This window comes from Microcaecilia unicolor, chromosome 6 (assembly GCF_901765095.1).
Source record: "Microcaecilia unicolor chromosome 6, aMicUni1.1, whole genome shotgun sequence".
Classification (NCBI taxonomy): Eukaryota; Metazoa; Chordata; class Amphibia; order Gymnophiona; family Siphonopidae; genus Microcaecilia; species Microcaecilia unicolor.
The window spans coordinates 7,268,831-7,293,043 of record NC_044036.1 but is presented as its reverse complement, the minus strand read 5'-3'; the positions used below and the strand labels follow the sequence as shown (position 1 = coordinate 7,293,043).

At 46.9% G+C, this 24,213-nt stretch overlaps 1 protein-coding gene across 1 annotated transcript in view; it reads right to left on the bottom strand.

The window, feature by feature from the left end:
* The window catches only part of PTCH2 (patched 2), a 144,945-nt gene that overhangs the window by 59,239 nt on the left and 61,493 nt on the right, over nucleotides 1-24,213 (bottom strand). Inside the window, exons 7-8 of the mRNA XM_030207504.1 lie at nucleotides 16,072-16,193; nucleotides 11,216-11,363 (exon numbers count right to left, since the gene is read on the bottom strand). Of these exons, the coding sequence (XP_030063364.1) occupies nucleotides 11,216-11,363; nucleotides 16,072-16,193 (270 nt within the window). The remainder of the gene's footprint in view (nucleotides 1-11,215; nucleotides 11,364-16,071; nucleotides 16,194-24,213) is intronic.

Below are 24,213 nucleotides of genomic sequence, written 5' to 3'. Positions count from 1 at the left end.
TACTATTTTACTTTTTTATGTATTTGTATTTTTAAATACAAATTTGATATTTTCTTGTTTTTAATTTTTGATTATTTTTGTTTTTGTTAGTCATCTTCGCTGTTTTGCTTTTTTGTTGTTTGTTTGCGAAGACTGGCTTCTTCTGTTTTTTGTACTACACTGGAACTGGAACAGCTTTAGACGTGTTTTACAGATGGACCACAAATAAGCGTTTCCTATTGTTTTTATGTAGAAATGTCTTTATTGTCATCATAAGCAAAAAAAAAGGCAGTAATGAGAACCACACTGTAGCATTGCACATAATAATGAAAGCTCTGGAGCACTGACAAAAACATTCTGAATACAAACCTCCCTCCCTTCACAGACCCTTCAAAAACTCCCCAACCCCCCCCCCCCCCCCCCCCCCCGCCCAACTTCCATTACATCCCCACTGATCCCCTCCTAATAGAAATAATGCAAAACAATATAAACTGCACAACTTTTTGAGGACATGTCTGGGCATCCGGGCGGGTTTTGCCAGTCCGCCCGTCACATATTCCCCTCCCCCAGGTCACATATTCCCCTCCCCTCCCCTTACTTACCGGATTTCTTGACAAACGGGTGGGTGGGCGGCGGACCTACCCTAGCCTCCCCTCCCCTTACTTACTATCTACTGCCCTGGTGGTCTAGTGACCTCTTAATCGGGACAAGAAAGAGCCCCCTCTTTCCTGCCCGGAGCGCTGCCCTTGCCCTGCATCCTGTTGCTGTGATGGTCTCGGGATTCAAAATGGCTGCCGAGAGTTGAAGTCTCGCGAGGCTGCTTCAACTCTCGGCAGCCATTTTGAATCCCGAGACCATCACACAGCAACCCATTTGTCCAGAAATCCGGTAAGTAAGGGGAGGGGAGGGGAATATGTGACAGGGGGCGGGGTGAGAGCAAGAAAGGGCAGGGCGAGAATGCAAAAGGGGTATGGGCGAGGCAGGGGGCGTGACGTGTCCTCTTTTTCAGAGGACAAAATATGGTAACCCTATTTTAGACCACTCAATATGGCGTCAAGCTCTGCCCACTGACTTCAGCTGTCTCCTGTCATTAAACCTTCTTGGAGTGGGGTGGGGGAGTGCTACACGGTGTCACAAAATTTTCTGTTAATTAGCCGGGTGGTCAGTAAAATCAGCCAGATGATGCACCCATTCTAAAGGTCCTGGGTGAACACTGAGGTCAGCTTATGCATTGCAATGCTCCCTTGTCCTCTCCCGCTTGTGGACTCCATGCCCTCATGCTCCTAAAATGCACAATAGTCAGTTTTCAAGCAGACCAAATTTCTGTGGGTAGAAACCCTTTTACCTGTGAGAGCGTGTTGGAAATGGTTTCATAATGCAGGCTGTGTGTCATACAAACCCTCACTAAACAGATTAAGTCAGGAAGAGATCCACAAGAACAGAGAGGAGGCAGGAAGGAAACGGTCTCTTTCTTTACAGTGTGATAATCCTCATCCAGACCTGCTTGGCTGTTCTGATGGATCTGCGCAATGCGCACGCAGGCTGTGATGTGGTGCAGTGCTGATGGTAGTGGGTGAGAGTGACCCATGGAGCTTGCGGTCAGCCTGAAGTCCAGCTGCTCTGTAAACATGAGCAGTCCATGATCTGGACAGCTGGGGAAGTGCTGAAGCATTATGAGAGCTTACAGAGAGGTAACAGATGCTCTGTGTACACAGTGAGCCATGGTATAATGTAAGATCTGGGGGGGGGGGGGGGGGGGGGGGGGGGGGGCTGACATCAGACTCTGTCCCAGAGAGGCAAGGTGACCTAATCCAACCTTTAACCCCTGTGACCCTCAGCAATTGCAGTCATCATTCTTGACTGTCAAACTTTCACAGGAGGCTTCTGAGGGGGAAATGAACAGCAGGATGTGAAATCATTGCCCCCCCCCCCCCCCCCAGTCTCCCATAAAATGAAACCGATTCCCAGTTTCACTGCCACATGTAGAGATGTAAGCTTGGTGTTACTTTTTTTTTTTTTTTAATAAATTCTTACTGGAATTGTTCAACAAACCAAAACATCTTAGAAACAGTACAAAATATCAACCATGTCTCGTCCGAACTGCCCGCCCCCCCCAATTGAAAACCATCCCCTAAAGTACCAATTTTACTCTGGTATGCATAGAAGCTGCATCAAGCCAAAAGAGTAACTCAGGACACCATAGACCCTTCTGTTGCTCACACCAGGTTTTCTATACATCCTAGATTTTATGGAATTGTACGATACGACCTTGGCATATGGCTGTCAGTTGAGACATTTGATATACATAGTCCAGTCGATGAAGCATCTGTTCTTCGGTGGACATCTAATGCTTTTCCAAGACGTGGCTACTTCCAGCTTTCTCACTGTGAACAAGCAGGCTGCAAATTTCTGTATCTCAGGTTTAGCTTGGGGTCTCCCTGAACCCTTTTTTGCTTAGCTTGGTGTGTTCACAGGAGGCTGAGTGCTGGAATGGTTAAACATTTTCTTGAGCAGGGATTAGAAAGTCACTGGTTAGTGGGGTGTGATTACTAGTCTCGCGGTGGCATTCGATCAGACCATGATGATTTCTGACTATAGAGAGACTAATGTGTAAAAAGCCACCAAGCAGCTCTCCTAAAGAAACATAGAAAATGATGGTAGAGAAAGACCACATGGACTGTTCAGTTTGCCCGTCCACACAATCTACTAAATTCTACAATTCCTTCCTCTGCCCTACAGATCCTACATGCTTGTCCCAAGTTTTCTTGAATTCACATCTTGAATAGCTTGAGATGAAATAAAGTCAAGACAAAGGCAGTGAACAGCACGTTTAAGTATCTTGGATAGAAAAGGGAGGAGGGAGATGGGGCGATAGTTGGAAGGACAGGTAGGGTCCAATGAAGAGTTTTTGAGGAGTGGTGTAACTATGGCATGTTTGAAGGCATCAGGAACAGTCGCAGTGGAAAGTGAAAGATTGAGGATATGACAGATAAATGGGATGACAGTAGGAGAGATAGTGCTAAGTAGGTGGGTGGGAAGCGGGTTCGAGGAGGAAAGAAAATGTGCAGTTTCCTCTTCTGTAATTTTAGAAAAGGAGGCAGGGGTTGATGGATGTTAAAACGAGAGAAGAATAAGAGTCAAAGGTATCATTAGCATGAATGTTAAAGTCCCCAAGAATGAGGTAAGGAGATGAAGGTTCAAGAAAGAAGAAAAGCCAGGAGTCAAAGTCAGTGAGAAAGAAAGAAAGGGTCTTATCAGGAGGTTGATAAATGACTGCTACTCAGAGAGGTAGAGGAGTGAATAGACGGATGGAGTAGACTTAGAAGGAAAAAAAGCAGTGAGACTGAGGTGGAATAAGAGGTTGAAATCTACAAGAGGGTAAGAGTAGTAGCCCGACACCAGCTCCATGGCCAACCGGACAAGGAGTATGGGAGAAAAGGTAACCTCCATGACCCAGTGATGCAGCAGAAGCAGAGTCTTCAGGGCAAAGCCAAGTCTCAGGTCAAGCAGATGGAGAGTACGAGAGATAAAAAGGTCATGGATGTAGGGAAATTTGTTATAGACAGAGTAGGCATTCCACAGAGCACATGAGAAAGGTAGAGAAGAAGGGAAGAGGAGAGGAACAGAAATTAGATTGGAGACATTGTGTATGGACCTGCACAAATAGGACAAGAGATTATGTGGATGTCCAGGATTGGGATTAATATTCCCAGTGGAGAGCAGGAGAAGGAGCAAGAGAGTACAGAGAAGAGTAGGAGAGGCATGATGAAGATGAGATGTACTCAGAATGCAGATGGTTGGATGAAAGGAAGGAAATGTTGAAGGTTGAGAGCTGAAAAAAATGGAGAAGACAAAAGGGGTAGTGAGATGATGAAAGCAGAAGGTGGGCAATGTGTTCCTGCGGTATACAATGGTTTCAGATGGAGAAAAAGATTGGGAAGGGACAGTACCAAGAAGAGAAACTGTAATAAAATCATAAAAAATAGCAGAGAGAAAATACAATGTGTATAGAGGAAATGTTTTGGCGCACGGCACTTGAAGCAAAGGCCCTGGGTGGACCTGGGAGTCACCCTGGAGAAGGCTTTGAGGATATTTAGATGGACTCCAAGTCTTCCACAGCACCTGGAAGACAGCTGGTGGAAGAGCTAGAAATCTGAAACAGAGGCCTAGGGGTGGACTTGGGAGTCACCCCAGAGTAGGCTGTGAGGATATGCAGATGGGATGCAAGTCCTCTTGTGGAAGCGCTAGGCACCTGGAGTGAAGGCCCTGGGTGGATCGGGGTGAACCTGGGAGTCACCCCAGAGAAGGCTGTGAGGATACATACAGATGGGCTACAAGTCCTCCACAGCACCTGGAAGGCAGCTGGTGGAAGAGCTAGAAATCTGGAACAGAGGCCTGGGGTGGACTTAGGAGTCACCCCAGAGTAGGCTGTGAGGATATGCAGATGGGATGCAAGTCCTCTTGTGGAAGCGCTAGGCACCTGGAGTGAAGGCCCTGGGTGGATCGGGGTGAACCTGGGAGTCACCCCAGAGAAGGCTGTGAGGATACATACAGATGGGCTGCAAGTCCTCCACAGCACCTGGAAGGCAGCTGGTGGAAGAGCTAGAAATCTGGAACAGAGGCCTGGGGTGGACTTAGGAGTCACCCCAGAGTAGGCTGTGAGGATATGCAGATGGGATGCAAGTCCTCTTGTGGAAGCGCTAGGCACCTGGAGTGAAGGCCCTGGGTGGATCGGGGTGAACCTGGGAGTCACCCCAGAGAAGGCTGTGAGGATACATACAGATGGGCTGCAAGTCCTCCACAGCACCTGGAAGGCAGCTGGTGGAAGGGCTAGGCACCAGGGAAGGGGATGGCAACCTAAGTGTGAGCTCTCTCTCCGTGACTCTGCTCATTGTCTCGCACACAGAACCCCCTTCCTCCTGGAAACCTTTCACCACTCCACATGCTCTCTGACAGCTTTTTTTATTTATTTGAAATCTTTCCATATGTAGTTCCTCTGTGTGCTGAACAAGCAGGCATGTTTCTAACAATAACTGAGATAAAATAACAATGAACAACGACAACTTGGCTGCTGCTGCTGCAGCAGCTGCTAGTTTGTTTTGGAAGTACTAAGATGGTGGCTGCTGGCTGAAACCGGCTTCAGCTTTTTGATGTCATGCCATCTCCTGTCATTAAACCTCCTTTGGGTTACTCCAAAGACTACTTTCAGCAAACAGTTCAAAACATTTGACTGCAAATGAAAAGCTTTGCATCTGTCCAGCTTCTAGAAAAGTGCTCCTAAATTGATAGTTTAAATCAAGATAGATTAATGCAGCTGCAAATGTAAAAAGTTTAAATCATGCATGGACACTTTAAAAATGCCATCTTGGAAGCCCAGACAGATGTATTCCACGGCACCCCAACATAATAGCCCTGACAAACCAGCCTTGTAACAAAATAGCCCTTGACAAATCAGCCCCTAGACAAAATAGCCCCGTAGAAAAAAATAACACATCACAAAAAAAGATGATAAACTACAAGTAAAATCTTCACTGATAAAGACTCCTACCAGCATTGCATTGTATAAAGCATATATAAATAAAATTCTATAGTTACCAACTGTTCTGCTGTTTAAGGAAGCCATTCTTCCATCAACATGCTAATTAAAAAAAACCAATATTGTCATCATTTTCATAGTCTTACCAACCTTATCCTGTTTGGCAAGGAAGGATTATTAGGAAAAAAAATGAAGTGTGGTGCAAGGTAAGTTCTCCCCGTGTCTGGTACTGTTCGGGTTACTTTGTCAGAGGCCATATTCTGGGCAGCCTGATTGGGCCCTTTTGTTGGGGGGGCTAATTTCTCAGGGGCTATATTGTCGCCAGGCCGTTTTGACAGTGGCTGTTATGTCAGGAGCTTTTTTGTCGGGGTTATTTTGTGTGGAGGCTTTTTTTATTGGGGCCATTTTGTCGGGGACCATTTTGACCGAGTACCATATTCCACATATCAAAAAAAGGAGGAAGGCAGGCCAAACAGCCAGCATGGTTAAAAGGTGATGTGAAGGTGGCTAATAAAGCCAAAAGAACACCTTTTACAAAATGTAAAAAAAGATCTGAATGTAAGAACTGGCAAATTAGATGAAGAAGGCCAAAAGAGAATTTGAAAAGAAGCTTCTTGCAGAGTCAAAAACTCATAGCAAAAACATTTTCAGGTGCATCAAAAGCAGACAGCCTTTGAGGGAGTCAGTTGCATCATTAGATAATCAAGGAGAAAAAGGAGCACTCAGGGAGGACAAGGCTATAACGGATATACTAAATGAATTCTTTGCTTTAGTCTTTACTGAAAAAGGTGTAAGAGCACTATCTATGCCAGAAATGTTATTTAAGGGTGACAATATGAGAGAACTGAAAGGAATCTCAGTAAATCTGTTAGATGTAATAAGTCAAATCAACAAAGAGAAGCAAATCTCCTAGACTGGATGGTATACAGCCCAGGGTACTGAATGACCCAGTCTCATTGGGTAAATGTCTCATCTGTACCCTTCTCGTCCATTGCCAACCCCAGACTCCGTTCCTTTTATCTTGCTGCACCATATGCCTGGAATAGACTTCCTGAGTCAGTTCGTCAAGCGCCATCTCTGGCCGTCTTCAAATCTAGGCTAAAAGCCCACTTTTTTGAGGCTGCTTTTAACTCCTAACCCCTATTCACTTGTTCAGTTCCCATGTCTGTTTTATCATTCTCACCTTTGTAGTTTCCTTATCCCTTATTTGTCCTGTTTGTCTGTCCTGATTAGATTGTAAGCTCTGTCGAGCAGGGACTGTCTCTTCATGTTCAAGTGTAAAGCGCTGCTTACGTATTAGGTTCTCAGGTTCAAAACACACAGGCATGGACTCTGGAGTAATCGTGAGCCCTTGGGATGCTGACGAGGAGAGGCAGCAGCAGGCAAAACCCACCAACCAATACTGGGCTAGAACGCACCGTACGCACTGAACTGGAACACACTGGACTGAAATGCACCGGACTGGTACGCACTGAACTGAAACACACGGGACTAGAACCAGGCTTCACCTACACTTAGCCACCGTTCCCCAGGGGTTGAGCCCCTGGGTGCAGGCAGCCGGCAGGACTTGGAGGGAAACTGGTACTGGAACTAGCAGGCTGGAACACCAGGAATCAGGATTCAGAAGTGCCCACAGGCACCTAGACAAAAGCAAGGCAGACAAGGGTTCAGGGTACTCAGACAGGAGGGAAAGGAAGCCAAAAGCAGACAGGATTCAGAAGTGCCACCAGGCACCCAGACAAGAGCAAGGCAGAAGTGCTAACTGCACCAGGAATACAGGGTTCTCAGACAGGAGGGAAAGGGAGCCGACAGGACTGGAATCAGGATAGGATTCAAGGCAAGCAAGACAAGGCAGAAGTGCTAACTGCACCAGGAATACAGGGTTCTCAGACAGGAGGGAAAGGGAGCCAACAGGACTGGAATCAGGATAGGATTCAAGGCAAGCAAGACAAGGCAGAAGTGCTAACTGCACCAACACTAACCTGGACCTTTTGCGTTTGCAAAGGCCCTGAAAGGATGAACACCACTTCCTTATCAAGGCCCTGACTGATGATGTCACAACTACAGGACACAGGCAAGAAGCATACTGAAGCACAGAGAGGCTTAACACACACAGGTGCAGTATAGTGGAGTAATTAGAGCCACGCTGGAAGCAGCCAGCACACAGAGATAGAGACAGAGCGAACTCAAACAGAAGAAACAGAAGCCAGCTAAGAAGCTGACCACCAGAATTAAGGTGCGGTTGAGAGGGGACCACAATCGTAACAGTACGTCTAGTAGCACCATAGAAATGATAAGTACTAATCTGTAATCTGTCATTACAACTGTCCACGGTACCTAGTCTGGAAGGTTGCCAACATAACACCAATGTTTAAAAAGGATTCCAGAAGTGATCTGGGAAACTGGATTGAACCAGTGGCATAGCCAGACAGCCAATTTTGGATGGGCCTGAGCCCAAATTGGATGGGCACAACATATTTTCTGCCCCTGTCCTACTCCCACATGTCACCCCCACATTTCACCCTCTCATCCACCCCCATGTTCAACCTCTCTTTCTTCCTCCCTCTCTCCTTCTCTCCACATCACTCTCACTGTCTCCCTTCCTTGTGCCCTTGGTCCAACATCTCTCTTGTTCTTCCTTCTTCTTCCCCATACAGCATCTCTCCCTCTCTCCTATTTCTATGTCCAACATTTCTCTCTCTCTCTCTCCCTGTCTCTTCTGTATCTCTCCCTCCCTCCCTCCCTCCCTCCCACTCCACATCCAGCATTTCTTCCTCTCTCTCCCCATGCATCTCTCCCTCCCCCTCCATCCTCATGTCCATTTCTCCCTCTCTCACCTCAGCATCTCTTCCTCTCTCTCCATCCCATGCAGCAGCTCTTCCTCCCACCCCACCTCCAACAGTTGTCTCCCCCAATGTAGCATCTCTCCCTCCCATCCCATGTCCAACTTTCTCCCTCACTCCTTACCCCCCTGTGCAGCAACTCTCCCTCCCACCCCACCTCTCTCTCACTCCCATCCCCAGTGGTGTAGGAAGGGGGGGCAGTGGGGCAGTCTGCCCCAGGTGCACGCCGCTGGGGGGGTGTCATCTCCGTTGGTTCCTTGCTCCCTCTGCCCCGGAACAGGTTACTTCCTGTTCCGGGGCAGAGAGAGCAAAGAACCAATGGAGCCGACGCAGCTCCCAGCGACGTGGACTCGGGGGCGGATTGGCCCTCCCGCCCGCCCATCGCTTCTAAAGTAAGTAACAATGCGCTCCAGGGTGGGGGGGGAGGGTGCGTGCCAGAGGGGGGGTGCGTGCCGAGGGGGGGTGCCATGCTGCACCCGGGGGGGGGGGGGTGCACAGCAGCGACCCGCCCCAGGTGTCAGCCGCCCTCGCCACAGCACTGCCAATCCCAAATAATTATTTTTTCTTACCTACACCCCATGCATTTCTTCCTCCCTCATCTCAAAAAATTAATCCTCTCTCTTCCCTCCCCATGTGCAGCACCTCTTTCACCCCTCCCCTCCATGCAGTTCTTTTTGTGATCCTTTGTCTGAATCTCCCCTCTCCTTTTACAAACATCACATCAGCTTGTCCTCCTGCGCCTACCTCGAAGAACTTCTGCCTGAAATTCTTCTCCCCGCTGCTGGATCAGACACACAGAGAAGCACAACTGAAAAGGCGACTGATATCCTACAGCCCAGCATCAACTGGCGGATGGGGAAGCAAAACCAAATGCAAGAGAAAAAAAAAGTGTGTTTTAAGTAAGACTTTAAAGGGAGAGAAGGACAATTCAGAAGAAAACGCTTGAGGGAAATTATTCCAGAGCTGCAAACGCATATCAATACCCAGTAACTGAAAATTCACAGCCCCGAAACAGTGCACAAGGATATTTCACCTTTGAAAACCACAAACTGGGTCTGACAGCTCCTGTCTCCTGTCCTTCACAAAGCAGCTACGATGATATTTACATGATTTCTCGCAGTTCGCAGGACTCACCTCTGCAGGATCCTTTTGAAGTTCCCAATCAACCAGAGAAGTGCTTTTCCAGGAAACTCACACTCGGGAGGCAGCAGATAGAAGACTTACAGCTGCGATTCACACAGGCTGCTCCGCTCCCCCTTGCCGCGTCCATCCGGCCCTCTCTAATGCACTTCCTATTTTCATAGGGTCCGATGGACGCTGCAGGGGGGGAGCGGAGCAGCCTGTGTGAATCGTAGCGCTGCTGGCGACGGGTGAAAAAAGAAATGCTGCAGGGACCGAGGCAGCAGCGGGGAGAACAATTTCCGGCAGGCAACACTCCCGGACCAGACCCAAAAGCAGCGATGTTGTTTGGTTGGGACTGGAGCAAAAGTGGCTGGGCCTGGGCCCGTCCAGGCCCGCCCGTGGCTACGCCCCTGGATTGAGCCAAGGGAACTCTTGCTTCACCAATTTGCTTTATTTCTTTGAAGGCAGGAATAAATGTGGATAAAGGTAAGCCGGTTGATGTAGTGTATCTAGATTTTCAGAAAGCTTTTTGACAAAGTTCCTCATGACAGACTCCTGATAAAATTAAAGAGTCATGGGATGGGGGCAATGTCCTTCTTTGGATTAAGAATCAGTTATTGAACAGAAAAAAGGAGAGTAGGGCTAAATTTTCTCTATGAAGGAATGTGAACAGTGGAGTGCTGCAGGGATCTGTACTGGGACTGGTGCTTTTTAACATATTTATAAACGATCTGGAAATGGGAACGATGAGTGAGGTGATCAGATTTGCAGATGACATGAAACTGTTCAAAGTTGTGAAATTGCAGGAGGACCTTTGGGGGCTGGAAGACCTGGGCATCCAAATGGCAAATTTAACGTGGAAAAGTGCAAAGTGAGGCACATTGGGAAGAATAACACAAATTATAGCTACACAATGCAAGGAGGTGTCATCGTAGACAAGACGTTAAAATCTTCTGCTCAGAGAGTGGTGGCCAAAAAAACACAAACAGAATGTTAGGAATTATTAGGAAAGGAATAGAGAATAATCAAAGAATAGTATAATGCCTCTATCACGCCATGGTGCGACCTCACCTTGAGTATTGTGTGTAATTCTGGTTGCTGCGTCTCTAAAAAGAAATTGTGGAATTAGAAAAGATAAAGAGAAGGGTGACAAAAATGATAATTGGTTTAGAACTCCTTTCGTATGAGGAAAGGCTAAAGAGGTTAGGTCTCTTCAGCTTGGAAAAGAGACGGATGAGGGGAGATATGACTGAGGTCTACAAAATCCTGAGTGGTGTAGAACGAGTAAAAGTGAATCAATTTTTCACTCTTTCAAAAAGTACAAAGACTAAGGGACACTCTATGAAGTTACACAGCAGTGCACTTAAAACAAATAGGAGAAAATATTTTTTCACTCAGCGTATAAAGTTGTGGAACTCCTTGCTGGAGCAAGTGGTAAAAGTAGTTAATGTAGCTGGATTTTAAAAAAAGTTTGGACAAATCCCTAAACTGTTATTAAGGTAGACCGGCTAATGTCACCGATTATCCCCTGGGAGTCAGTATCATGAAACCTTGATACTTTTTGGGTTTCTGCCAGGTACTTGTGACCTGAACTGGCCACTGTTGGAAACAAGATACTGGGCTAGATGGACCCTTGTTCTGACCCAGTGGACAACTCTCATATTTAGGTATTCCCAAAATGTTAACAAATGTCAAGGTCTCCAACGCACACTTCACATCCGCACTGACATTTTACCTCAACAAACTTTCTCTGCCACGCTTCCAAGATGGCAGCCGCCTTCTCCTCGTTCCAGTTGATGTCATGAATCTCATAGTCATCCTTGAAATGTTCATACAGCTGCCGGGGGCTCATTAAGAGAAACATGGTCTGCAGGGCTTCGGCACTGTGGAAAAAAAGTACAAGGACATGAACAAGAAAAAGGGGAGGAATGAAAGGACCTACGCAGGACAGAAATATCTCTGCTCAAACTGAGGAGGAGCCAGGATCCATGCAGCATCACCCCTCTACTCCACCAGTCTGGTCCAGTCCCCAGTATCAGTGCCAACTGCAGCGTTCGCTGGCATTCCCAGCAGCATCTGAGATCTGTACTGGAATGTATTAAATTCAGGAAGGCTTTCCTGGCTAGGAGAGATGAGTCTCCCTTTTTAAGGATGGTGCATTTAGGGCTTTCCTACAAGTAAACTGTTTTTTAGGCTTGAAAGGGAGATTTTAATCGCTTGGAGAGATGGGAAAAAATATTCTATAAAAATGCTGACTTAACATTTTCCAGAGAAAGTGTGAGGTTCCTATAGATAGCATTAATATTGCATAGAAATTCCTGCTAAATTGATCCTGTATATACAGCATTCATGAAGGTTAAATTACTTGCCTTAAATCTGGAAGGCGAGATCTGTAGATCTTCTATTAAAATGGCCTGGAAAGGCGCCTCATTTCTGTAACGGCTGTGTGAACAAGGTCTGTTGATCAGCTCTGTACAGAAATATTCTCTTGGGAAGGTAGCCATGCCCACCACCCCTTTGATCTGCAAGACAGACCTTGTAGTTTAAGCCCCTGAGGAACTCTGCTTCTGTAGCAGCTCTGTCTCCCCCACACACCATCCCAGTCATATTCTGGGACTTCACCAAGCAGGGCCTATGAACTTGGTAGCTAAACCTCACAGAGGCCACATCTTCTGCCAGTACATTTCTTCTCTGTTTAATTATGATTTGAGATTCTCAGTTTCTTAGAAGAAGGATGGGAAGGATAGAGGAGGTCAGGATGGGCCTAGTAGTTAGAAACAGGTGTTTGCTATGGCTGGGAACAGATGGTGGGCTGTAGGCTTGACGTATAAGCTGGGTGGGCTCAATGAAAAGGTGTTTGGGAGGGCGAGGATGGGGACTAGGGAAGAGAGGAGTACAAAATAAAAAAGGGTTGCTGAATCCTAATAAATCATAGGGGAATACGTTGCCTGGATGTTTCCATGTCTGATGGCTTGTTGGAGGTGAGTCACTGTTTGAGCATGTCACTTCCAGAGAAACTCTGTAGGGTCTGGGGTTAGGAAAGACCCAAGTTTCTTACATGCTGCTCTTTTAATAACTATCTTTAAATTAAAATAAGTAGCCCTGGATTACAGCACAAAACATTGGTTACACCTTCTATTTCAGAAGCTTATGAGGGTATGGTCTTCCAGTTCTCAAAAAATACTGCAGAGACAGTGCTGACCCCTCCATGGGGAGTCTCCGTCACCATATAATGACAGCACCTAACGGACAGAGTTAGGGCTGAAGACTGCAGGGTCATCGAAGAAGACTTCTGACCAAGGACTGTCGCTGTGATGCCACTGACTAAAAAAATGCAAGGAAGCTACTGGAACAAAACCCAACAAAAATGGATAGACCCACATCCTTCCATCTCCCTCACAACACAGCTTATAAGAACAGGCCAGCTTGAGAAGACAAGACAGCCTGCTGGGACAATACAGAAAGGGAGTGACAGAGATAAAGTGACGTAAAAGATGACAGACTGTCATGAAGAGAGGAAAATAGATCTGTCACTGCCTTGACGTAAAACAGTTTTCCCTCTAGATCATATATAAGCCTTTTCTGCAGAATCTGATGCTCCCTGTCAATTTAGGACAGACTAGATGGACCACGTGGATCGTTATCTGCCGTCATCTACTATGGCTTCCTGAAAGTGCTCTCCTGTGAATGCCAATACTTCACCCCTTTACCTCTGAGGTGGACCGCAATACGCCAACCTCCTCACTTCCACAGGACACTGGTTACCTCTCTCTGCACGTATTCTGATTTTAGTCTTTAAGTCTCTCTCATCAACTGCTCCGGACTACCTTTCTCGCCTTATTGTTCCATACACACCTAGACGCTCGGTCCGTTCATCAAATGCTAACTTACTCCAATTACCACCTCCCTCTGTTATCCGACTAGACACCACCCGTGCTACAGCTTTTAGTTCTACTGGACCCAGGCTATGGAATGCTTTACCTACCAACCCACGCTCAGAACCCCTTTATGCTGAATTCAAAACTCCTTTAAAAACTCACCTCTTTCTGCTAACCTACCCTTCTCACTCCTGATGCTTTTATCTTCCTCTCTTTGAATGCATATTGATTTCTATTGTAAACCGCTCCGAAGTGATTTTTTACACAAGGTGGTATATCAAGCCTCCGTAAATAAAATAAATAAATAAATAAACCCAGTACCCTAACTTCCTCATCTCTGCAGTGAACCATTCTTTAGCGTCCATACCAGACCAGTAGAGCCCGACTGCACCCAGGATGTTTGATTTCTGTCAAAACTGAATCTATGGCCTAAATTGGCCACTCGGTTTTGGCTGAAACCAAAACCACCATCCCCCTCCCACCCCCAACCAAAAAAGCCCCCCTCCCAAGCCCATCCCCTGGCAGCAGCCCCCCTCACTCTCCACAACCCCCTCATCCCATCCAACCACCCGTAGGCCCTCCTCAGACCTACCTTAGGAATCCCTGCTGATCTAGTGGCCTCTTTGAGGGCAGGAATGAACCCCACTACTTCCTGCCCTGTGCTACCACTCTATCACAATGGCTACCAAGATTTCCCGCAGAAGCCTCATGAGACTGCCGCAGGAGGTCCTGGCAGCCACTTTGCGATTGGAACTAGCTTGGGCAGGAGACTCGCACATTGGTGTGGCATAGGATGATATGGCAGCTCGGGCCCTTAGCCTAGGGACTCAGATTAGGTGTGCTTGACAAGTTGCTCAAAGCGATAAATGCACACAACACTAAATCCATTACCCTAAGGATCTTCTGCTTCACAGGAATCCTGTCCTTCCTCACTGGGGCTATAAATGCATTCACAGCTTTGCTGTTCTTTTTCTAAAGTGAAGCAGGTTTCATGGGACACCACCATGGTTGGTACATCTTTCAGTCGTTGGTCTATGGCCATTTCACCACCGTATGGAGAACAGGCAGCAACAGAGAAGGAACAAGAAAGCTTAAAAAAAAAAAAGTGATGACTGAACAGTCAGGGAGTCTGGCCCTCTGATTTCATTTGAGCTTGATCTCGGTTAATACTGTGGTTATCTCTTGCAGAGGGATATTGATGAGTCTCCCTTTCTAAGGATGGTTACATTTAGGGCTTTCCTACAAGTAAAGTGTTTTATAGGCTTGAAAGGGAAATTTTCATCACTTGGAGAGATGGAAAAAATATTCTATAAAAATGCTAAATTAACAGTTTCCAGAGAAAGTGCTGAAGTACCTACGGATGGTTTAACACTTTCGGGCACGTTGTTCCTGGACCTGAGACTTGCTCTTTCATCTTGAAGTTCATAGGAAGGAGCCTGATCTGGGCACAGCAGCTTTCAGGATGTGACCTTATTTCTTCAAAGCTCCTTTTCCTGTAATTTATCAAAGGTCTCTTTGGGATAACAGTAGGTGCATCTCCAGAGCTTAGTAAACTGACCGTATCTAATTAGTTATCAATACTACCATCCTTCTCCAGCAATTTCCTGGGAGTTGGTTTCATCAAGGTTCCCAGCACAATTGGCTGCTTCATCAGGGGTCCCACTTGGTGATCCCTGGGTTTTAGTCTGGTGCTTCTGCTCCTCTGTATACTATTTTCTTTTCTCCCTCAGGTTGCTTAATACAAGATCTTTGTATTTATTATAGGTGAGTCCTCTTCTCACACCCAGAACCTTGGTTTTTTGGTTTGGGGTAGTTACTACATACTTCCTTGATCCTTCTCTTGTGGAGCTAGCAATGAGCACACTTCAGCTTACAAAGTGCACTCAATAGAATCTTTTCTTGAGAGCCTCGACAATTAGAGTTAGCACTTGGCATCTCGAGGAAGAAGGGTCATTTTCTTCTGGGCCGATCTTCTTCCTATAGCCTCCAGTCTTGCAGGCAAATTCCTTGTTTTATTCTGGTAGCCTCTTCTGAGAGTCCTTTTTAGTAGAGTGACTTCTGTGCCTTCAAACTTGGTTTTATGTACATGCGTGGCACTGCAGTTTGTATCCTTGGCTTAAACTCTCTATCAAGGTCAGTTTCCACAGATAGGTTAGTTTTCCACAAACCATAACAGGAATACATGTCACTCCTAAGCCAGGGTATGTGAACAGGAACACCAAAGCTTGGTAATTAGAAATATTGAATATTCTACCACTGCACAGTGCCTTTAAGGGGTGAATCACACAGAACTACTTTGTGTCTCTGTCTCCATCTGCTGGCCAACAGATATAACCCACAGATTCATGATTGGTCTTGTAGGACTAAAGGTAAGAAAATTAATAGTTAAGTCATAATTTCTTTAAATTTTCCTATTTCCTGATCTCTGCAGTAAATCCCAATACCTCACCCTCTTTCCTCTATTTTACCTCAGCAGTGAAGCTAATATCCCACCCCTTACCTCAGCAGTGAATCCAGTACCCCTACCCCTTTCTACTATGAACCAATACTCCTACTCCCTTATCTCTGCAGTGAAACCAAACGTCTTCTGCTCATACTCCTCCTGCCTCTACTGTGTGCCCTGCTAGTACCACCCCCCCACACACACACACCTTTGTCATGTGTCCTGTTAAGCTAGTATCCTCGCCTTCCGCCCTGCTAATAACCTCCTCACCTCTGCAGCGTTCCCTGTGAGTTCTTCACAATGCCACCCAGTATCAGCTCCTCCTGCCAGTGCATGAACTTCTTGGAAAACCCGTAGCAACCTCCTGTGAGTTCCAAAGCAATGTCCGGATTCTGGGGAAGTCAGAAAAGACTGAGTGAAGGAGAGTGAACTGGCTGGGAACATTCCTGGGGGCCTCTCTGCAGTTCGATTTACCTGGAATATCCCAGAGGGTCACTCTACAGCTGGGATCGTCCTGGAATATATCAGGAGACAATTCAACAGTTGTATCTACCTGAAGCATCCCAGGGGCCAATCTGCAACTAGATGTGCCTGGAGCATCCCAAGGGGCCACTCAGCAGCTGAATATCTCCATGTACATATACACTGTCTCAGTTTTTCTCCCTTCTCTCAGAGCCCTGCCATCTCACTGCCTTTGTCCTCTCTCAGTGCCTGTCCCTCTCTCCTAGTTTCATTCCCAGATGCTCTCACAGATCTTATCCCCTCCCTCTCACAGCCAGCATTTCCTCTTTCAGATCCTCTCCCTGCTACTATTCCTTTCTACAGACACCTCCGTATAATACATATTGGGTCAGACCAATGGTCCATCTAGCCCAGTATCCTGTTTTCCAAACAGTGGCCAAGCCAGGTCACAAGTACTTGACAGAAACCCAAATTGTAGCAACATTCCATACTACAAATCCCAGGGCAAGCAGTTGCTTCCCATGTCTGTCTCAATAGCAGACTATGGACTTTTCCTCCAGGAATTTCTCCAAACCTTTTTAAACCCCAGGTACACTAACCGCTGTTCCAGAGCTTAACTATTGGTCGAATGAAAAAATATGTCCACTTCTTTGTTTTAAAAGTATTTCCATGTAACTTCCTCGAGTGTCCCCTAGTCTTTGTGCTTTTGGAACAAGTAAAAAAATCGATTCACTTCTACTCGTTCTTCACAATTCAGGATTTTGTAGTCCTCAATCATGTCTCCCCTCATCTGTCTCTTTTCCAAGCTGAAGAGCCCTAACCTCTTTAGCCTTTCCTCATTCGAGAGGAGTTCCATCCCCTTTCCCTTTTTTGTCCACTTTTCCTTACTTCCTCTCTCTAGTCTTCCTCTCTGCACCAGCACTGCGGGGTACCCCAAGGGCAGGACACCTGTCTCTCCTGCACTGCCTCTGCTCCATCCTCTCCCTACAGCCCATTGGTCAGGCATTCTCCAGTCAGCCAACAGCTGCAGGGGAAGGCGGGACAGACAGCAGCTCAGTCTCAATCGTTAGGTGAATGAAGGGCCGGGGCAAACTGACCATTGGGACAACAGGGCAGTGCCCAGAGGCCCACTGTGCCCTAACCTCTATCTAGTTTAATTGCTTTTGATAGGCAGTAAGGGGCCCATGACCCTTTTTGCCCGAGGGCCTATATCACTGTCACTCCACCCCTATGAAGGGCTGCAATCTAGCCTCACTTTATTTCTGCAGGGGGGTCACTAGTCCCTTTTAAGTGGCCAATCACTTTTCAGCATTCGAGGAAACAAATTCTAAAGAAAATGCGAGAGGGGGCTTTTCCTTGTAGGGTCTCTGAAAGAAAGTAGTATTTCTAGCCAGGCAACAGCTCACTGTATCAATTGGTTGATAGCTTGTACTGCTCACCCTAAGTGCTTTGCACCAGTTTTCGCAGTGAGAGGGTGTCTAACTTCCATTTTCAAGATTGTCTAATGGGAAAGTCCCCACAAACACTCACCCTCCATTTTCTATAGGTACTTTTGAAAACTGCAAGTTTTCTCAATGCAGGCCCTGGTGAACACCTCTGCTAAATGTGGAATGTGCAAAGATTTCTCTGCAACTATGCGCCTCACCCAGACGTCCACCTTCAAACTATGTACCACTGTTAGGGCACCATCTTATACAATAGTGCGTACCCAGAATTTTGGCATGTACATGTGTATCTGCACACGTATGTATACGCTGCTATTATGGTCAGTTAAGTGAGTTGTTGTTGGCGCACTCCAAAGAGGTTTAATTGATGGGGTGGCGTCATGTGACAAGGCTGAAGCCGCACCCACCATCTTGATACACTCAACCAAGGCAAACTATTGGTCTATGCCAAGCCACGCACTGGCGGTCCTTATTTCTCATAAGCGTTTGCTGTTGTTTTGGGTGACTCAATAAGGCAGCAAGCTCCGCATACTGGCTTCAAGCCAGATAATGAGCCAAGCATTCTCCTGCCACCTCCTGTCAATTAAACCTCCTCAGCGCCCTCCTTAGAGAATGAATGACCTTCTTCCTGTGTGTAGAGCATACTCTGAACACAGAAGTGCTTTAGAAAGTTTACCCCTATGACCTATATAATAATGCGATGTTATCATAGACGGTCGCTAGCCCAACTGTTTGGGGAGGCTAAAGGGGGCGGAGCTTACCTCCATACGCTCCGTGGCAGCGACGTCAATGAAGAAAAGACTACAGGCTCGCCGCCAGCTTCTCCCTTCTCTCTGCACACAGTGTCCCGCCTTCTGCGGTGATGCATTTCCTGTTTCCGCGAGAGCGGGACACTGTGTGCAGAGAGAAGGGAGAAGCTGGCGGTGAGCCTGTAGTCTTTTTCTTCATTGATGTTGCTGCCACGGAAATAAAAGATGAAAATGCGCGGGGTGGGAGGGTGGGCTGCACCACAAGCGGAAGTCGACGATTGAGCTGGGGAGGCTTAGCCTCCCCAAGCCTCTTATACGGGGCGCCTATGGATGTTATCTTTCTACCAGTGTGAAGAAATTAAGGAAGGGTCAGGCAGCATTTACATGTGTGAAACTACAGTGTGTGCCAGTTTTAAGGGAGCATGCTGAGAACAGGATTTGAAATTAAAAGTGCCCGACATGCACATAGGCTGCATCGGGGTTAACTATAGGGGATCCGAAGTAATCCTTCCCCTATTAGTTTAATAATGTTTTCAAATGGTAAGACAAAGGGACACTCCATGAAACTAACAGCATATTTAAAATGAATTGGACAAAATAGTTTTTCACCTAATGCCCAATTAAGCCAAGGAATGTGTTGGAAGAGAATATAGTGATGACATCTAGAGAGATTTGGACAAATTCCTAGAAGAAAAAATCCAATAAACCATATTAGCTGTGTGAGTCTGGTAAAGACACTGCTTATCTCTGCATATGAGCAATACGAAGGGATCACTCTTATGACCAGAATTGCTCAGTGTTAGAGACATAATGCTGGTCTTGATGGACCTTTGGTCTGACCCAGCATGGCTTAACGTATGTTATGTTATCACCCTCCTACCCCTTCCAGAAATGTCAATGCTCTATCCTAACCCTGTCATTCCCCTCCACAGAACTCAGTGCTATCACCGTCATAACCCTGTTGTCACCCTCTAGAGACTTCAGTGGTATCACCCTCCTAACCCTGTCATTCCCCTCTACAGACTTGAGTGGGATCACCCTCCTAACCCTATCATTCCCCTCTAGAGACTTCAGTGGTATCACCCTCCTAACCCTGTCATTCCCCTCTTGAGTGGTATCACCCTCCTAACCCTATCATTCCCCTCTAGAGACTTCAGTGATATCACCCTCCTAACCCTGTCATTCCCCTCTAGAGACTTCAGTGGTATCACCCTCCTAACCCTGTCATTCCCCTCTAGAGACTTCAGTGGTATCACCCTCTTAATCCTGCTATTCTCCTCCAGACTCTTTAGTGGTATCACCCTTCTAACCCTGCCCTTCGCCTCCAGAGACTTTGATATTAGTACCATAGGCAGTGGAATGGGTTGGGCCACTGGGCTCATGGCCTTACCAATATTTGGTCTAATACAGAATTAGCATCTAAATAGGGCCAGTTTAGCATTAGGGAAATCAGATAGTCACTTTGGGTTGTAGTTTCTAGAGGAAGCAAGGTGAAGGTGCAGTGAAAACAAAACAGCAGATCCAGACAATCAGACAACAGAAAGAACCATCAGCACATCAGGAATGGATCCTAAGGAGCTTAGCCGAGATTGGGTGGCAGAGCCGGTGGTGGGAGGAGGGGCTGGTGGTTGGGAGGCGGGGATAGTGCTGGGCAGACTTATACGGTCTGTGCCAGAGCCGGTGGTGGGAGGAGGGGCTGGTGGTTGGGAGGCGGGGATAGTGCTGGGCAGACTTATACGGTCTGTGCCAGAGCAGGTGGTGGGAGGCGGGGCTGGTGGTCGGGAGGCGGGGATAGTGCTGGGCAGACTTATATGGTCTGTGCCAGAGCCGGTGGTGGGAGGCAGGACTGGTGGTTGGGAGGCGGGGATAGTGCTGGGCAGACTTATACGGTCTGTGCCAGAACCGGTGGTGGGAGGCGGGGCTGGTGGTTGGGAGGAGGGGATAGTGCTGGGCAGACGTATACGGTCTGTGCCAGAGCAGGTGGTGGGAGGCGGGGCTGGTGGTTGGGAGGCGGGGATAGTGCTGGGCAGACTTATATGGTCTGTGCCAGAGCCGGTGGTGGGAGGCAGGACTGGTGGTTGGGAGGCGGGGATAGTGCTGGGCAGACTTATACGGTCTGTGCCAGAACCGGTGGTGGGAGGCGGGGCTGGTGGTTGGGAGGAGGGGATAGTGCTGGGCAGACGTATACGGTCTGTGCCAGAGCAGGTGGTGGGAGGCGGGGCTGGTGGTTGGGAGGCGGGGATAGTGCTGGGCAGACTTATATGGTCTGTGCCAGAGCCGGTGGTGGGAGGCGGGGCTGGTAGTTGGGAGGCGGGGATAGTGCGGGGCAGACTTATACGGTCTGTGCCCTGAAAATGGCAGAAACAAATCAAAGTAGGGTATACACAAAAAGTAGCACATGTGAGTTTATCTTGTTGGGCAGACTGGATGGACCGTGCAGGTCTTTTTCTGCCGTCATCTACTATGTTACTATTCTTTTATCTATAAGGATGGGAGTAATTTCTCAACAGCCCATTTAAATGGGTACTTTTGGAAACTGTCCTCATTATATGTGCATATACATACTAAAGTTTAATATTTAAAACTGTGGTGTCCCTCTTTGCCTGTTTACAAGACTGTTCCAGGCTAGGTATGTAAGAATCATGATCACTGAGTTTAATTATGAAATTATAGGGGGAGGGGCCTAGAAAGATAATTGTATCTAGGGCATTAATATTCTTCCACTGGCCCTGCAGCTAGAGAGCTTGGGAGGAGGATAGGGTCAGAGATTGATTAGTTTTACCCCACCAACCAAGAGGAATTTCATTGCCCCTGGGTATTATTCTCCCAACCGTGTCATTTTCTTACACAGACTTCAGTGTTATCACCCTCCTAACCATACCATTCTCCTCTAGAGACCTTAATGGTACCCCCCAAGGGCAAGGTCATAGCAAACAGACTGAATGAATTCTTTCAGTCAGTCTTTACTGAAGAAGATGCAAGAGATCTACCTGTACCAGAAATGGTTTTCAAGGGTGATGATGGAGAGGAACTGAACCTGGAAGACGTACTGAGCCAAATCGACAAATTAAAGAGTAGTAAATCACCTGGACCGGATGGAATGCATCCAAGGGTACTGAAAAAAACTCAAAACATGAAATTGCTGATCTGCTTGTAATCTGTTGTTAAAATCGTCCATAGTCCCTGAGGATTGGAGAGTGACCAATGTATCAACGATTTTTAAAAAGGGTTGGAGGGGTGATCCGTGAAATTAAAGACCGGTAAGCCTGATGTCAGTGCAAGGTAAAATACTGGAAACTATTACAAAGAATAAAATTACAGAACACATATAAAAATGATTTAATGGGAGAGTCAGCATGGGTTCAGCCAAGGGAAGTCTTGCCTCACCAATTTGCTTAATTTCTTTGAAGGTGTGAATAAACATGTGGATAAAGGTGAGCAGTAGTGTATCTAGATTTTCAGAAAGCTTTTGACAAAGTTCCTCATGAGTATATAGATGAAGAAGTAATATGTAAATGTGCAGTTGGCTGTTTTTCATTATGTATCTGATAAAATTTCAATAAAATCTATATATAAAAGAAGTTCCTCATGAGGACTCCTGAGAAAATTAAAAGTCATGGGATAGGCGGTAATATTCTTCTGTGGATTAGGAATTGGTTATTGGACAGAAAACACCATCACTCCTACCATCACCCCCACCATCTGTTATATCCTTAACCTCTCTCTCGCCACTGCATCGGTCCCGGACACCTTCAAGCATGCTGTGGTCACTCCACTCCTCAAAAAACCATCACTTGACCCTACCTGTCCCTCCAACTACCGCCCCATTTCCCTCCTACCCTTCCTCTCCAAGTTACTTGAACGCGCCGTTCACAGCCGCTGTATTGATTTTCTCTCCTCTCATGCCATCCTTGATCCGCTTCAATCCGGCTTTCGCCCCCTACACTCAACAGAAACAGCACTATCTAAAGTCTGCAATGACCTATTCCTCGCCAAATCCAAAGGTCACTACTCCATCCTCATCCTCCTCGACCTCTCCGCCGCCTTTGACACTGTCAATCACAACCTACTTCTTGACACACTGTCCTCCCTTGGGTTCCAGGGCTCTGTCCTCTCCTGGTTCTCCTCTTATCTCTCCCATCGTACCTTCAGAGTACACTCTCACGGTGCGTCCTCCTCCCCTATCCCGCTCTCTGTTGGAGTTCCTCAGGGATCTGTCCTTGGGCCCCTTCTTTTCTCAATCTACACCTCTTCCCTAGGCTCCCTGATTTCTTCTCATGGCTTCCACTATCATCTTTATGCCGACGACACCCAGCTTTATCTCTCCACACCACAAATCACTGCGGATACCCAGGCCAAAGTCTCGGCCTGCTTATCCGACATTGCTGCCTGGATGTCCAACCGCCACCTGAAACTGAATATGTCTAAGACTGAACTTATTGTTTTCCCACCCAAACCCACTTCCCCTCTCCCTTCACTCTCTATCTCAGTTGATAACACCCTCATCGTCCCCGTCTCATCTGCCCGCAACCTTGGTGTCATCTTCGACTCCTCCCTCTCCTTTTCTGCGCACATCCAGCAGATAGCCAAGACCTGTCGCTTCTTCCTCTACAACATTAGCAAAATTCGCCCCTTCCTCTCCGAGCACACCACCCGAACTCTCATCCACTCTCTCATTACCTCTCACCTTGACTACTGCAACCTACTCCTGACCGGCCTCCCACGTAGCCATCTATCTCCCCTTCAGTCCATCCAGAACTCTGCCGCACGTCTTATCTTCCGCCTTAACCGATATACTCATGTCACCCCTCTCCTCAAGTCACTTCACTGGCTCCCAATCGGATACCGCATACAGTTCAAGCTTCTCTTACTCACCTACAAATGCACTCGATCTGCGGCCCCCCCGTACCTCTCTACCCTCATCTCCCCTTACGTCCCTACCCGTAATCTCCGCTCTCAAGACAAATCCCTCCTTTCAGTACCCTTCTCCACCACCTCCAACTCCAGGCTCCGCCCCTTCTGTCTCGCCTCACCCCACGCCTGGAACAAACTCCCTGAGCCCATACGCCGTGCCCCCTCCCTACCCATCTTCAAATCAATGCTCAAAGCCCACCTCTTCAATATCGCCTTCGGCACCTAACCACTTCACCTCTTCTCAGGAAAACTTACCTACCCCAACTTGACATTTCGTCCTTTAGATTGTAAGCTCTTCCGAGCAGGGACCGTCCTTAATTGTTAATTTGTACAGCGCTGCGTAACCCTAGTAGCGCTCTAGAAATGTTAAGTAGTAGTAGTAGTAGTAGTAAAACAGAAGGTAGGGTTAAATGGAGGGTGAATAGTGGAATGACGCAGGGATCTGTACTTGAACTGGTGCTATTTAACATATTTCTAAATGATCTGGAAATCGAAACAACAAATGAGGTGATTAAATTTGCAGATGACCGAAAACTCTTCAAAGTTGTTAAAACACATGCAGACTGTGAAAACTTGCAGGAAAACCTTGGGAAATTGGAAGACTGGGCATCCAAATGTCAGATGAAATTTAATGTGTACAAATGCAAAGTGATTCAGAATGGGAAGAACAATCTAAATCATAGTTACCTGATGCTAGGGTCATCTTGGGGGTTAGCACCCAAGAAAAAGATCTAGGTGTCATTGTAGACAATATGCTGAAATCTTCTGCCCAGTGTGTGGCGTCAGCATCCAGAAAAGCAAACAGGATTCTAGGAATTACTAGAAAAGGGATAGTAAATAAG